Source organism: Osmerus mordax, unplaced genomic scaffold (genome assembly GCF_038355195.1).
Source record: "Osmerus mordax isolate fOsmMor3 unplaced genomic scaffold, fOsmMor3.pri Scaffold_140, whole genome shotgun sequence".
In the NCBI taxonomy this organism is placed as follows: Eukaryota; Metazoa; Chordata; class Actinopteri; order Osmeriformes; family Osmeridae; genus Osmerus; species Osmerus mordax.
This window is the reverse complement of record NW_027120452.1, coordinates 17,381-31,348: the sequence shown is the minus strand read 5'-3', so window position 1 is coordinate 31,348 and position 13,968 is coordinate 17,381. Positions and strand designations below refer to the sequence as shown.

Genomic DNA, 13,968 nt, shown 5'->3' with positions numbered 1-13,968 from the left:
TCCAGGCACAGGAAGAGAGAGAGAGAGACAGAAGGAGGGAGACAGGAAGAGAGAGAGACAGGGTTACCTGGTGTTGAGTGCTCATGTTGACTCTCTTCATCAGCCTCCTCTTCTGTTCGCTGATTATGCTGTCGATCTTCCTCATCGGGGGGAGGTACAGCTCATCTGAACCAATAGAGATGAAGCAACATGAAGTACCGGGATTCATTGGTTAAAATCAAAACACGCTACTCTTATAACACTCAGTGTGTGTGTGTGTGTGTGTGTGTGAGAGAGTGTGTCCTCACCGTCCGTGTCCTCCAGGGCCTGGATCATGTCGGGATCCAGGGCGGTGCTGACCAGCATCTCCACGTAGCTCCGGAACATCTCCCTCATCGCCCGGTTGTTCACGCCTCCAGACACGGGCACTGGGGGGGGAGGAGAGGGGTTACACCCACACACACACAGATATATACAATACACACATAGATAAACACACCCCACACACAGAGATTATTAAAAACATCCCTATTGGGATCAATGTATGTAAACCCTAACTTTCATCAAACGTCACAAAAAAATATTAGATCTCTGAAGAAAAAACTATAGTTTTTTGTGTACAAGTTGACCAAAAACGTAGTAGCTAAATACAGAGATACATACTGACTTATCTCCCTCACAACACGTATTCACAGCCACCTGAGACCGTTTCAGGAAGCCTTTACGTCTCTCTCTCCTACTCGCTATGGTAACCAGAGACCAGAGGTAAGTGGAGTCTGACTGAAACATCTGTCTCCAGGGCGTTAGATCCAGAAAGCCTGTCAGTTACAGCACCGACTAAGCAGCCAGATTGAGTGTAACACACAAAAGCATGAAATTCCCTCTCGCTGAAAAGTGCGAACGAGCTATAAAACAAAATGGCTTGTCGCTCGCAATTAGATTAAATAACACTTTATCTACCCCCCAGGCGGGGGGAAACATGACTGGCACAAAATGGCGACTCACTTTCGTCCTCGCTGGCTGCCTCCTCCGACGAGTCCGACTCTGACGATGAAGGCCTCTCATTCAGCCACCTCTTCCTCTTCTTGGGTGGCGGTTCTGCCTTCACCTTGGCCGGCTTAGCCTTGGGGGGCCTTTCAGCTTTCTTCTCCACCACCCTCCTCTCCTCCTTGGCCTTTCCTCGCTCCGCCACCCCCCTCTCCTCCATGGGCTCCGGGTCCGGCTGGACCCTCTTCTCCTTGGCCTTCACGGCGGCCGCTGCCTTCTCCCTCTGCTCCCTGGCCCTGGTCCTGTCCCGGGCCTCACGCTGGACCGGCTCCTTGGCTCTGGTCCGGTCTCGGGCCTCCCTGGGGACTGGCTCCCTGGCCGGGACGCTCTCCTCCGCCTCCACGCGGGCCGGGGCCTGGGAGCTAGGGGGGGACGCCATTCTGGGGGGAGCTTGTCTTCTGGAGGAAGAGGGGGAAGATGTTTAGAGAGGCAGCTGGGCTTGCAAGCTCTAACCCTAAGGTTGAACAGGTGAGAGAGGTAGTACAGGTGACAGGTGGGTACCTCAGGGTCGGGGCGACGCGATGCCAGGGTCTTCGTGAGCACACTCTCACATAGTCCTTTTTGTTGACGTTCTCCAGGAACTTCACGTAGAGACGCTGGTACCGCCGCTTAGCGTCTCCGAAGTAGCCCAGATACTGAGGAAGGAAGAACAGCCATGTTGACACCCTTTCATACCGACATTCATTTCAGACAGACATGATATCTAGAATCGCTGACAGTTTCAAGCTCTCTGTCAAATCAGACTGAATGAGATTTTGGATAACGGAGAAACTGTTAACGGTCTCTGACCAACAGACAGACGTCTAGACAGAGACGTCTAGACAGACAGACGTGTAGACAGGCAGACGTGTAGACAGGCAGACGTGTAGACAGACAGACTCACGTTGCTGGTGGCACAGAACTGCCTCTGGCCATCCTTGATCTCTGGGCTGAACTTCTGCAGCAGAGCCTTCTGGACCCTCCAGATGGGGGGGGGCTCTCGTCCAGTCTGCAGCGCCATCTGGACCCAGATGAGGGGAGGAGGGAGAGGGAGAGAGGAGAGGAAAGAGAGAGGAGAGGAGGGAGAAGAGAATAAAAAATCCCTTTAGACAGTTTAGTGGTTCACTGACTCTGCTAGAGCATATGGTGCTACACTGTGGAGGAATGCCGGAAGATTTGGCAAGTGAAGTACATTTTTGGTATTTCCAAAGACACACAAGACACACACGAACCTTCAGAGTCCGGATGTCCTCCACGCGAACGACAAACTCGTCTCTCTCGCGGAAGATGCCCTCCCCTCCACTCTCGCTCTCGTCCTCCTCACTTTCACCCACGATGGCCGCGTCCTCCTGCTTCTTGGCCAGGTGCAGGGAGGTCACCTGAGAGGGTGGGGGCTCCTCGGGGGAGGCGGGGGGCTCCTCGGGGGAGGCGGGGGGCTCCGGGGGCTGAGGGGACTCCCGGGCCGGGGGCGGGGGAGTGAGGGCACGAGGGGGGGAGGGAGGAGGGGGAGGAGTGGAGGAGGATGGTGGGAGGGAGGCGGGAGGTGGAGGAGAGGGGATGGAAGGGGGGAGGGGGCTGGGGGATGGAGACTTCTGCTCCTGTTGTGGTTCCTCTTGAGGTGGGAGAGGCGAGGGGAGGGAGAGGGGGGGGAGGGGGGAGTGGGAGGGGGAGGAGGACGGGGCGGGGGAGGAGGGAGACAAGGGGGGCTCTGGGTGGGACGCTGAAAAAAAAAGAAATATAACAACAAAATCTGTTAACTAGTCTTTTTGAAGAAGCATTAGGAAACATAACCATTTATACTTTGCTTTGGATGAAAGCATCACCAACATTTATGAAATATTAATGTTATTTCATGTAATGTAATAAAAATTTCAGAACACTGGATTTCTTTTTTTTTAAGTAATAAACTAAGCGAAAATGCTACAATAAATGGAACCATAAAGTGGGTTGTAACATTAACGCTATGTGGAGCAGATCTGAAACACGGTCTCTGGGCCGTACCTTCCAGCTGGGGAGCTCCGAGCGTCTCCATGTCTGGCTCCTCTTCCTCCATCTCCTTCCCTTCATCTTCATCCTCCTCCCTGCCTCCCATCTGCCTCTCCTCTTCCTCCTCCTCCTCCTCCTGCCTCCTGTCTTCTCTCTGCAGCACGGCCGGCTCAGCAGAGGGGGGCTGGGTGTGGGGCGTGTGTGAGGGGGGCTGGGGGCTGAGAGTGGGGGGCTGCAGGGTGGGGGTCAGTGGCTCTTGCTGTTGGGGGGCCGGGGGCAGGGTGGGCAGGCTGGGGGCTAGCTGCTGGGGGGCCAGGGGTGGCGGGGGAGGGGGCGGCAGGGTGGAAGGGATCTGAGGGGTGTCGTAGAGGGCAGAGATGGCGGAGGAGATGCTCTTCTGGAGGTCCTGGTTCTTTCCCACAGAGTCCTCCTCGTCTGACGAGAAGGAGGGCAGGGTCTCCAGGTTCCTCTTCAGCTCGTCGTCAAGGCGCTTGCAGGGGCTGGGGCAGCCCCCCAGGGCCAGGCCCCCGTTTCCCTCGCCATCGCCAAACGGCGGCGGGGGCGGAGGCGGGGCTGGAGACAGGGGGCGGAGCCCCCCGGGTTTGCAGGGTGAGGATTGGCCGTTGCCAGGCTCCATTCCAGGGGGCATGTCCAGTCCAGGAGGCCTCTTGCCTGACTTGAGGAAGTCCAGGAAGGAGGCCATGAACGCACCCCGGCTCTCTGAGTCCTTCTCATCCCCCTGGGAGGGAGGGAGGGAGGGAGGGAGGGAGGGAGGGAGGGAGGGAGGGAGGGAGGGAGGGAAAAACAGAGGGAAGAACAGAGGGAACGTTTAAATAAAGTGAGCATGTATCCATGTTTGTCTGTGATGGGAATAAAGTGACATTGCAAATGTCCATGACAAGATCAACAACCCTCCCCCCCTCCCTCTCACCCTCCCTCCCTCTCACCCTTCCATCCATCGCCTCCCCGTCCGCTCCGTCGTTCATCATCTGGTTTTTCTGCTTGTTCTTGTCCTGGTTCCTGGCAGGGGCATCCCCTCCACAGGGGGCCCCTCCGCAGGGGGCCCCGGGGCTGAGGCCCAGAGAGGGGGCCGAGCCCACAGAGCCGTCCGACAGTGCGGGGTCGGTCCCGGAGAGGGAGTCAGACCTCAGAAGGGCGTCAGTCCCGGACAGGGTGCCGACCGGGAGCTTGATCTGGGACAGACACACGGGACAGGGTCACTCGCAGCAACTCTCTGGTGACACTGCTCTTTACATGACTGTAGCCATGCTGCTGCTGTCAACACTACACTGGGGATATACTAAGTATCAAATATATCACATCATGAATTATATACACTGTGTGTACATAACATGATGCACATCTCTGTCAATTATCTCTGTATGGGCTGGTCCTCCAGACACCGGTCCAGCCTATCCCAGAATCCCAAGCGAAGCTTACCTTCAGAGGTGGTATAGGGTCATGCTGCTGCTGGCCTTGGTGGAGCTGATGTTGATGTTGTTGTTGATTGAGGTGATGGAGTGGCTCTTGCTCCTTCCCTCCCATCTCCATAAACATATCTTCTCTCCTCCCCCCTCTCCCCCTGCCTCCCCTGCCCCTCCCCCTCCGCCCGTCCACGCCACCAAACCCTCCTGCGCCCGCCCCTGCTACCCCCACCCCCACCACTGCCCCTCCTGCTCCCCCTCCTCCCCCCATCTCTCCCATCATCCGGTTGGCCGTGTGAGGCTCCGGCATGGGTCGGATGCGAGGCCGGCCTCGGGGTCTCGGGGGCCCCTCTCTCTTGGGCTTGGTGGGCTTCCTGCCCCTCTTTCTAGGCCCGTCCTGGGGCAGGAGGGGTGGGGGGCCCAGAGACTGGTAACCGGACGAGTGGTAGAAGTCTAAGTCTCCCATCAGGGGACTGAGGGCTCCCCCTCCCCCCGGCTTCCTGCAGCTGGACACGAGGTCAGGCAGCAGGTCTGGGAGGCGGCGGCTGTTGAGTCGGATATCGGCCGGCTGGTCGGCCTTGTCCTCGTCGTCCTCAAACTCGTACTCCTGAGCGTAGCTCTTCTTGGGCAGGGTGTTGGGGTCTCGCCGCTCCTTCAGCAGGTGGAACGAGCTGGACTTGAGAAGCTTCTTGGGCCGGGAGGAGCAGAAGATGGGGGAAGTGAGCCCTCCAGATCCTGTCCCTCCGCCGCCTCCGGGGCCGGACGAGAGCTTCCCTCCGGCACTGTTGGGCCCGGTCCCGCCCATGCCCATCCCGGGGCCCTGGGACTGGATCAGACCCAGCTGCTCGGTGTTGACGGTGGAGGGCAGCTCGTGGCTCTTCAGGGAGTCCAGGTCCAGGTGCATGGGGTTGTTCCCAGGTTCAGACATGCCATGGCAGTACTGCCCATACCCTTGATCACCTCCGTGATGCCCCATCAGGTCATATCCTCCTCCAGCTCCTCCTCCTCCGCCCTGCGCTCCCTTCATCCCCTCCAGGCCCTCCTGTACTCCCTGGCCCTCGCTCATCTCCTCCTGGCCCGGCCCGGCCCCCCCCGCACAGCTGGACTTGTAGTCGTCGGAGCAGAACATGTCCTCCATCCCAGGGAAAAAGGACCGGTCCTCATCCTGGAGGAGGGAGTCCGGGAAGCAGATGGAAGTCAGGGGGACGAAGCGGTTACTCTGCTGGCCGGGGCCGCTCTTCTCCCCGGGACTGAACTGGTGCTGGTCCCCCCCCTGCTGTTGGTCCATGGGGCCTTGCTGGGAGGAGTGGGCCTCGTTCTGCTGCTGGGCGTGCGAGGAGCCGGAGGGGGGCCCCATGTGGTGGCCGTGCGAGTGGTGGGAGTGGGATTGTTGGTGGTGGGAGTTGGGGTGCTGTTGTTGTTGCTGCTGCTGTTGTGGGTGGTGCTGGGAGAGGTGGTGCATGTGCGAAGGCGTGGCGAGGCCCATGTCGGGCTCGGACAGGAAGGAGTGGAGCTCCGAGGCGGAGTGTTGCTGGGGGTGGTGGTGAGAGGGGTGTCTCTGCTCCTGCTGCTGCTGTCTGTGACGCTCTCCACCTCCACCGCCTCTCCCTCTTCCTCCCCCACCTCCTCCTCCCCCTCTCCTCTCCTCCACTCCTCCGTCAGTGCTAGAGGTCTGAGACAGGGAGCGCTCCAGCATGTCCAGGGACGACACCACCGAGCCCTGCTTGGCCTGGCCCTGGTCCTGCTGCCCGTGGCTGTAGTGGGCCGCGGCGGCCTCCAGAGCCTGGGACTGGAGTTGCAGCTGCAGCTGGGACGCCTGGCTCTGAGGCTGGGACGCCTGGCTCTGAGGCTGGGCCCCGTGTTTGCCAGAGCTGCTCATCCTCCCTCCGGCTCCCTCCATCATGCCTTGCTGGCTCACAGGGTGCTGCTGTTGGTGTCCCTCCATCTTGTTGCGGGTGGTGTGAGACAGCACGGACTGGAGCAGGTGCGGGGGCTGGCGGGACTGGTCGGTAGGAGAGTCCATCATGGAGGCCGAAGCCTGGGACTGGGAGTGCTGCTGCTGCCCGGCCTCAGGGGTCTTCCGTGGGTAAGCCAGCTCCGGGCGCTCCTTCTTCTGCAGCTCCATCTGGCCGTGGGACTGCAGGTGGCCGTGCGATGACACGTGCTGCAGTGCATGCTGGGAGTATATGTCTCCACGCCCGTAGTGCACCACCGAACCCAGGTTGTCGTGGTGATGGAGGTGGCCCTGCTCGGATCCGCCCCTCCCTCCACTGTTCCTGCTGTTCCGGTCGTTCCTCTGTTGCTGCTGCTGCTGCTGATGTTGTTGCTGCTGCTGCTGCTGTTGTTGTTGTTGATGCTGCTGCTGTTGTTGTTGTTGATGTTGTTGGTGTTGTTGTTGCTTTTTCAGCGACATCTCCAACTGGTTGTCCAAGCCTGCAGTACCTGCCCCGGCGCTAGAGGTGGCGCTGTGGGTGCGGATCACGCTCTGCAGGTGGTACCTCTCCTCGGAGCTCTTGCTCATCTCGTACGACAGCCCCTTGCCCGGGTCGCTGGCGGAGGGGACGGATTGGGCCTGTGGCGCCCCTTGTTGCTGGGACGACTGCTGGGGTTGCTGGGAGTGGTGGTGGGAGGGCGGGGCCTGGGGGGTGGGGCTCGCCTGGGCCTGGAGGAGGTGCTGGATCAGGAAGTCGTCTTCATCGTCCACTTCCTCCTGGGACCGCTGGGAGCCCACCCCCAGCATGGCGGCCTCGGACTTGGCCTTGGAGGAGGAGGGGTGGTAGGACTGGGACTGGGAGCGGGGGGCCCTAGAGTCAGGGTACACCTGGGGGGAGGCCATGAAGGTGGGGGACAGGACAGAGGAGATGTATTTGTTGGAGGCCCCCCCGCCCGGGGACTGGGTGGAGCAGGAGGGGGCCGGGGAGTGCAACCCTGGACGGATGGTCCCAGAGTTACCGGAGGGAGAGGGGCTGGAGTCTGGGATGTGGTATGATCCTCCTCCACTTCCTCCTCCTCCTCCTCCTCGCTCATTGGCCATACTACCCCCGGCTCCTCCTCCTCCTGAACCGGAGTTCCCACTTCCTGCATTACCACTTCCGCCTCCGGATGCCCCACCCCCTGATGATCCCCCTGACCTTAAAAGGGCGGGGGAGTGGCCCGGGGCGCCATATCCTAGCGACGGGCTACCCGCCCCGCCCAGCGAGGACGGGAGGGAGCCATAGGCGGAGTCAGAGGCGTAAACGTCGGACGAGTACGACTGGCTTCGTCCCCCCAGACCTCCGTAGCCTTTCCCCCCAGTCCCAGAGCTCAGATCCTGGGCTTGAGGGGAGCTGAAGCCCCCATAGGACTGAGGAAGGTGGGACGTGGGAGGCTGGTTGGGGGAGTAGGACTGGGCTTGCTGCTGAGGAGGGGTCTGGCCGGTGAGGGCTGCGGAGGGGGTCTTGACGGGAGCCACTGGGGACCCGTAGCCAGAGAGGCAAGACTTGGGGAGGGGCTGTGGGGCGGAGGTGGACGAGGCAGGGGGGGGTTGTTGCTGCTGCTGGGGGGCCGGGGGAGGGGGCGCGGGCTGGGGCGGAGGCTGCTGTCTGGAGGGGGCCGAGGTGGAGCTGGAGATGGAGTTGGAGGGATGGGCCCCCGATGCGGACGAGGAGGAAGAGGATGTGGAGGAGGTGGAGGAGGCTGAGGGGGGGGTGTGGGGGGTCCGGGAGGACGAGGCAGAGTTGGCCGAGGAGTACCCGCTGCTGGAGCTACTCTTGGAGGCTTTCCCCGTCCCACCGGAGGAGGATGAGGAGTAGGGGGGCTGGATGATGGGGCGGTACTGCTCGGTGCGAGAGGAGGCCTTGTGGTCGGAGGAAGGGCTCTGTTCTCCCAGTGGGCTGCAGGCTAGGCCGGCGTGCCGGTGCTGGGACAGCTGCTGGTAGCTGGCCCCGGCGCAGCTCAGGTAGTGCTGCAGGGAGTGGGCTGCAGACGAGGAGAGCTGGGACTGGGACGGCGTGGGCCGCTGGTAGTGCTTGATAACGCTGTCCTGTCGAGGAACCGCTCGCTCCTGGGCTGAGTTGGACTGAGCCTGGGCCTGGGCCTGTGCCTGGGCCTGTGCCTGTGCTTGGGCCTGGGCCTGCGCTTGGGCCTGGGCTGAGGAGAACACTGACGCGTTGTACAACTGGGAGGACTGGTCCTGCAGCTGGGACGAGAGCAGGTTGAACTGGTGCGACTGGAGGTGGCGGGCGGAGGACGCCTGGGTAGACGAGGCTCCGGTGGGGTCCTGGCCGCCCCGGTAGGCTCCGGCGGGGCCCTGGGAGGACAGCAGCCGGTCGAACCCCAGGCTGGCCTGGGAGGGGGGCTTGATGTGGAGCAGGGGGTCGTGGGGGGACAGGAGGCCGTTGGAGGTAGGGCTGAAGGTGGGCGTGTCTTGGAGGGAGAGGGAAGGGGTCACCGAGGGGAAGGAGCGGCTGGAGAAGGAGGCTGGGTGCTGATAGGCCGAGAGGGCAGAGGAGGAGGGGAAAGAGCCGGATCCAGGAAGCGCCCCGGAGATGAAGAGCTCTGCTGGAGCCGGAGTATGCATCGCTAAGGAGGAGGAGTGAGAGGTGAGAGGGAGAGAGGAGTGGGAAGAGAGAGGGAGAGAGGGGCAGAGAGAGGAGGAGAGAGGAGGGCAGAGAGGAGGAGAGAGGGGGGCAGAGAGAGGAGGAGAGAGGGGGGCAGAGAGAGGAGGAGAGAGGGGGCAGAGAGAGGAGGAGAGAGGGGGGCAGAGAGAGGGGGGCAAAGAGAAGAGGAGAGAGGGGGCAGAGAGAGGAGGAGAGAGGGGGGGCAGAGAGAAAGAGAGGGAATAGAAAGAGTGAGGGAGAAGAGAGATAAGAAAATAATCAATTAAAAATCGATGCAATCTGTCAAACTCAACAGAGGAACTGACAAACATGACAATAACTGTGCTGATTTTCCTCCCTGGTAATCAGTGCGTTTCAGAGCACACGAAAGACAACCAGAAGACCAACTAACTAAAGGATAATAATAATAATAATAATAATACAATAACTAAGAATAAGCCACACAGCTGTCTACGTCTACATCTGCAACCAACAGAAATGGATCCCCGACACACGCACACTCACGCACACACGCACGCACACACGCACGCACACACGCACGCACACACGCGCGCACACACTCACGCAAGAACAGCAAATGTCATATTGACTTATGTCCCTGTTTAAATGTCAACACGTTCTAACGTAGATCTGCACCAACCCCACCTGTCTGCCAGGATGGCGTGCGGAACTGGGAGAGCAGGGAGGAGGCGGAGGGGGGGGGCTGGGGTCCACGGGACTCCAGAGCAGAGATCAGGTTCATAACCGAAGCGTCTGGACCGGAGGGGCTGGCATGATGCAGCCCGGTGTCAAACAGCCCAGATAGACCTGTGAGTCAAACACAACAGGGGATTTAGAACGCATTCCTGATAAGAGTAATAAATGTGCTCTTTGACGCTTTGATCCAAAGGGACGTACATGGGAAGGATTTGAATCTGCTCTTGATCTGCAGTCAAAAGCTTTAAAGCTGATCTCAACTACCTACTCCCTCCTCGTGGCTCTGACGGGGGCTTAGGTTATGGTCCCGACATTCTCACTTTTATGATTTAGGTGGAAGAGGATTTGGGATTTGTAGCTCGAGCTGAATCATCACACTTTGATGAGACTAGTGAACTGGGCATCAGAGGACAGAGTATGATGCACTCCTACACATACACCTTGAGAGACAGAGAGAGAGAGAGAGAGAGAGAGAGAGACAGAGACAGAGACAGAGAGAGAGACAGAGACAGAGAGAGAGAGAGAGAGAGAGAGAGAGAGAGAGAGAGATGTTCCTAGTATAGAAAGAAAAATAGGCCAATGGTATTAGAAGAAAATGCAGGTTTCCAAACACTGAACAGAATCCCAGCACAGGTTGGAAAAACAACTATAAAATATGATGCATGTTGACAGTGGCAACAACCTCAGTCATCCTTCATCCTGACAGCCTATCACAGGGGCAGGTAGTGGCACCTGCATAATGTGAGTGACATTTCTCTCACCCAAACTCCGTCCAGCTGCTCCCCAAGCCCCGCCCTGGCCAGAGCTCCCGGGGTGGTGATTGGTGGCATAGCCCTGCAGAGGGTGTGGTGTGCCGTAGGCTTGGCGATGGAGGAGTTCGGAATCTGGATGTGAGGATCTGGAACTCCCATACACCAGACTGGAGACAAATGGAGGGAAATTAATCATTGATTAATTCATTTCACTTAACGATTTGCATAATTGTTTTTCCTCCAAAAAACAGTGACTCCTTGAAGAAGGCCTGGCGTAGACATTAAAAGATGCAAATTATTGGGCTTATTTTGGGTGACATGGATGTCTTGAAACTAACCTGACTTCGTGTTTTACTGAATACTGACAAGCTCCTAAAAATGCAACTGTGGACACAGTTGGTGACATGAAGTACCGTTATTGTTCAGATTTCAACTCATTGTTTCATTATAATTAAGGATCAAATCCACTCAACCAGTATCAACGTCTAATTGCCACTCTGCTTGATACACCCAGAACAGACATGTCTCTATTAAATCCTCCACTGGGATCATCATGATTGCGTGGGCAATTTAATTAAACTTAACGCTTCTAGATTATTACAAATTTGAACATGGGTTTGTTGGAAAATTCGGGACTTTCAGAATGATTGCACCATTGATTCATGAAACAATTGTGAGATATGTGTTAGATTTATTTGGCTTCGTTTGACCCAAGGAAAAATGTATTGGCTTCTCGGGTACAACTTGTACATTTCAACTGGCAAGGGAGGTGAATTGCTCAGACTAGCTCCGGGTTGCAGGCACCAGTCCTGTACTGTTGAGCATTGCTAGAGATAGCTAACCATGCTAACTAGCAAGGCCTTGCAAAGACGCAGAATGCTTTTATAGGCTATCGCGCAGTCGCATATGATTAAATATGTATCTAATAAGCAATCACTAGAACAACCATTTTTTATATGAATATTGGTAAGATAGCTTGTTAGCTCATATGGAAAGCCCAGTCAATACGACTCGTTACTTAGCTAGAAACAAGACAGCTAACTAGTAGCGTACGGTGTAGCATGAACAATCAAAGGCCTTGGCTTGCGTCTACGCACAGCCACGGTATGAAGCTTTTGTGGGGTTTTTTGTAAAAAAAAAAAAAATCAACGCTAATACACATGGGTTTATACCATCCTAATTTCCTGCGGACATTGGTGCAGGGCCATTATTGGTTTAAACCATGTAGTGGTTAACTAGCTCGCTAGTGCTAGCTATTAGCTTCCAGACTGAATTTCTGTATTCATGAGTCAACTCATGAAATGATTCAAGTTGCATTTTTTTCCCTTCTAGCTAGTTTGGCATAATGATGATAATGAAAAATTTGCATTGGGGAAAATGCAGATGCAAAGCATTTTAATCATGCAAAATAGGTTATGTCATGGTAGCCAGTGCATTTGTTGATGAATGAATGGTCTTGCAGGCAGACATCGCGATAGCATCCGGCCCTGGTCGTTCCACAATGTAACATTTAAACAGCAGACCTATTACCCATATAAGGCTGTTACTTTGTAACTAAATAAACCGGGTTTAATTTGATTTTTACCCAATCGTGCTGTCATGGCCAAAGCTGCATTAACATGTTGGGACATTAAAATATATTTCACCCAATCAACCTGTTAATCTACCTGTATTGGAAAAAGGCCAGTCGAAATGACAAAGGCAGTATGAGGGACCCTAATGATAACTCCCCTAAATGGACCAGATTCATGTTCCCCTCCCCCTCTCTCCTCCCTCTCCGGCTCCCTCCCTTCCTACATAAAACCGCGCATTGAGACTGTCAATCGAATTCCATGCATTTTCAAGAGACTATCCCCCACCCCGCCCACCCCCACGACACGCACACCACTTGATCAGTGTTCATAATAATACTACCATCCACTAATCTGGGTGACAACGCGACGCTGGCATTAGGAAGAATAGCTGTCCAAATTATCTTACGTTAACATAAGCGCATATAGATCATACTATAGAATTGAACAGAAATACATATATTAGACTGAGCATGTTGAATAGGATGCTTGCTTACCTTGCTTTAGCCGATCGCTCGTAACTCCATCCTGCTCCTGCACCCAAATCACCGAACCCTGTTCCCGGGTAATTTCTATCCATTGATGAGATATGTGTGACAATGACCAAAGCGACGAGGAGCCGGATTTGTAACAGACTGTCGGGGAATCCGTCTTCCCCGTTATAGTTTTAAGACTATTTTCCCCGTTTCATAAGCAAGTCCCCGAGAGTGGAAAACAGCATGTTGAAAGAGAAATGGAGGAGGAGAAAGCTGGATGAGAAAGAGGGGGGTATAGGGGTGTACTCCAAACACCTCCAAAATTACTCTTTCTCCTTGACTAGAATTCCTCCAATTATCATTTCCACAAATGTAAATTCCTCACGAAACCATGCACGAACATGATAACGTTTTTACCGGTGATCGATAAATTGATAATAAACATCTGATCAAACGCGTCCGTCCCTGCCGCCTCTCTCTCCTCCCCTTTCTTTACTTTTGCTACGGAGCAATTAGCACGATCGGAAAGATTGGTTTCAATAGGATGGGTTTGTTGCAAATAATCTTGGCGTTGAAACAAGAGTAATCTCCAAAACCAAAAATCGTGATTTTTCTGCCATGCAAAAGCCTTCCCACCCCAAAATTGTTCTGGGCTAGCAGATGCTAGCTAGCCCTGTCGACGCATCAAAATAAAACTGGGTTGCTATTTTTAAAGCTTGCTTCCCTCGTTCCAGCTCTTTTAGCATTAGAAAATGAATTTCAACGACGATATACTGCGATCTAAGTAAACGTTAACCGTGATCAAAATCAACAAAGACGGTCAAAAGAGAGTAGGCCTCGTTTTTATATTTTTAGTCATTTTCCTCTGAAGACGCCATTTTTGAAGGCGGCTTGCTCGCTCTCTGTACTCCCTCTCCCCTCACTTACATCGTTCAAACACACGCGCAATCTGTCTGTGCTGACCTCCATTCACCGACCCTCAATAGCTTGGCGACAGACAGCGCTGTGGTAACGCCAGTAATACTTTCTGTTTTCACTGTAAAATACAAGAATTACATTGTGGATGAAAACATATTTTAATAACAAAAACGAACGTAACACGTAGATATTTTACATGCTCACATTCGATGGGAAATTTTAATGAAGGATACGTGAATGAATAAAATACATAAACCCCCACATATAGGCTATTTCTTTATCCTTGGTCAAATATAATAATTTCTCATATTTAAATGAATTTGAAAACTGTTTTCTTTCGGCGAGGGCGCCATTTTTCATAATATAATTAATTTAATAACTCCTGGTTGGTGGTCATCATTTAGCATAATTGTTAATTTGTGAATCAGACACAGATTCCTCATCAAAATGGATATTTGACACAAAATGTTTTTCTTTCTTTTGCTTTCACGTATTCTTATATATGACCGACAGATGGCGCTCCACCCGCCATGAGTCAGGCA

The 13,968-nt window shown here is 55.0% G+C and overlaps 1 protein-coding gene across 1 annotated transcript; it reads right to left on the bottom strand.

Moving 5' to 3' along the window:
* Positions 1–67: 67 nt before the first annotated feature.
* Positions 68–13,365, bottom strand: LOC136939158 (proline-rich protein 12-like; the record flags this gene model as incomplete). Its single annotated transcript, XM_067232007.1, has 12 exons — positions 12,530–13,365; positions 10,471–10,628; positions 9,659–9,820; positions 4,432–8,975; positions 3,939–4,184; positions 3,007–3,730; positions 2,238–2,725; positions 1,910–2,026; positions 1,528–1,661; positions 985–1,424; positions 288–407; positions 68–165 (listed from the first exon to the last, which is right to left on the bottom strand). Coding segments are annotated over exons 1-12 (7,314 nt in total), but the record flags the coding sequence as incomplete, so codon positions are not given.
* Between the last annotated feature and the right edge of the window lie 603 nt (positions 13,366–13,968).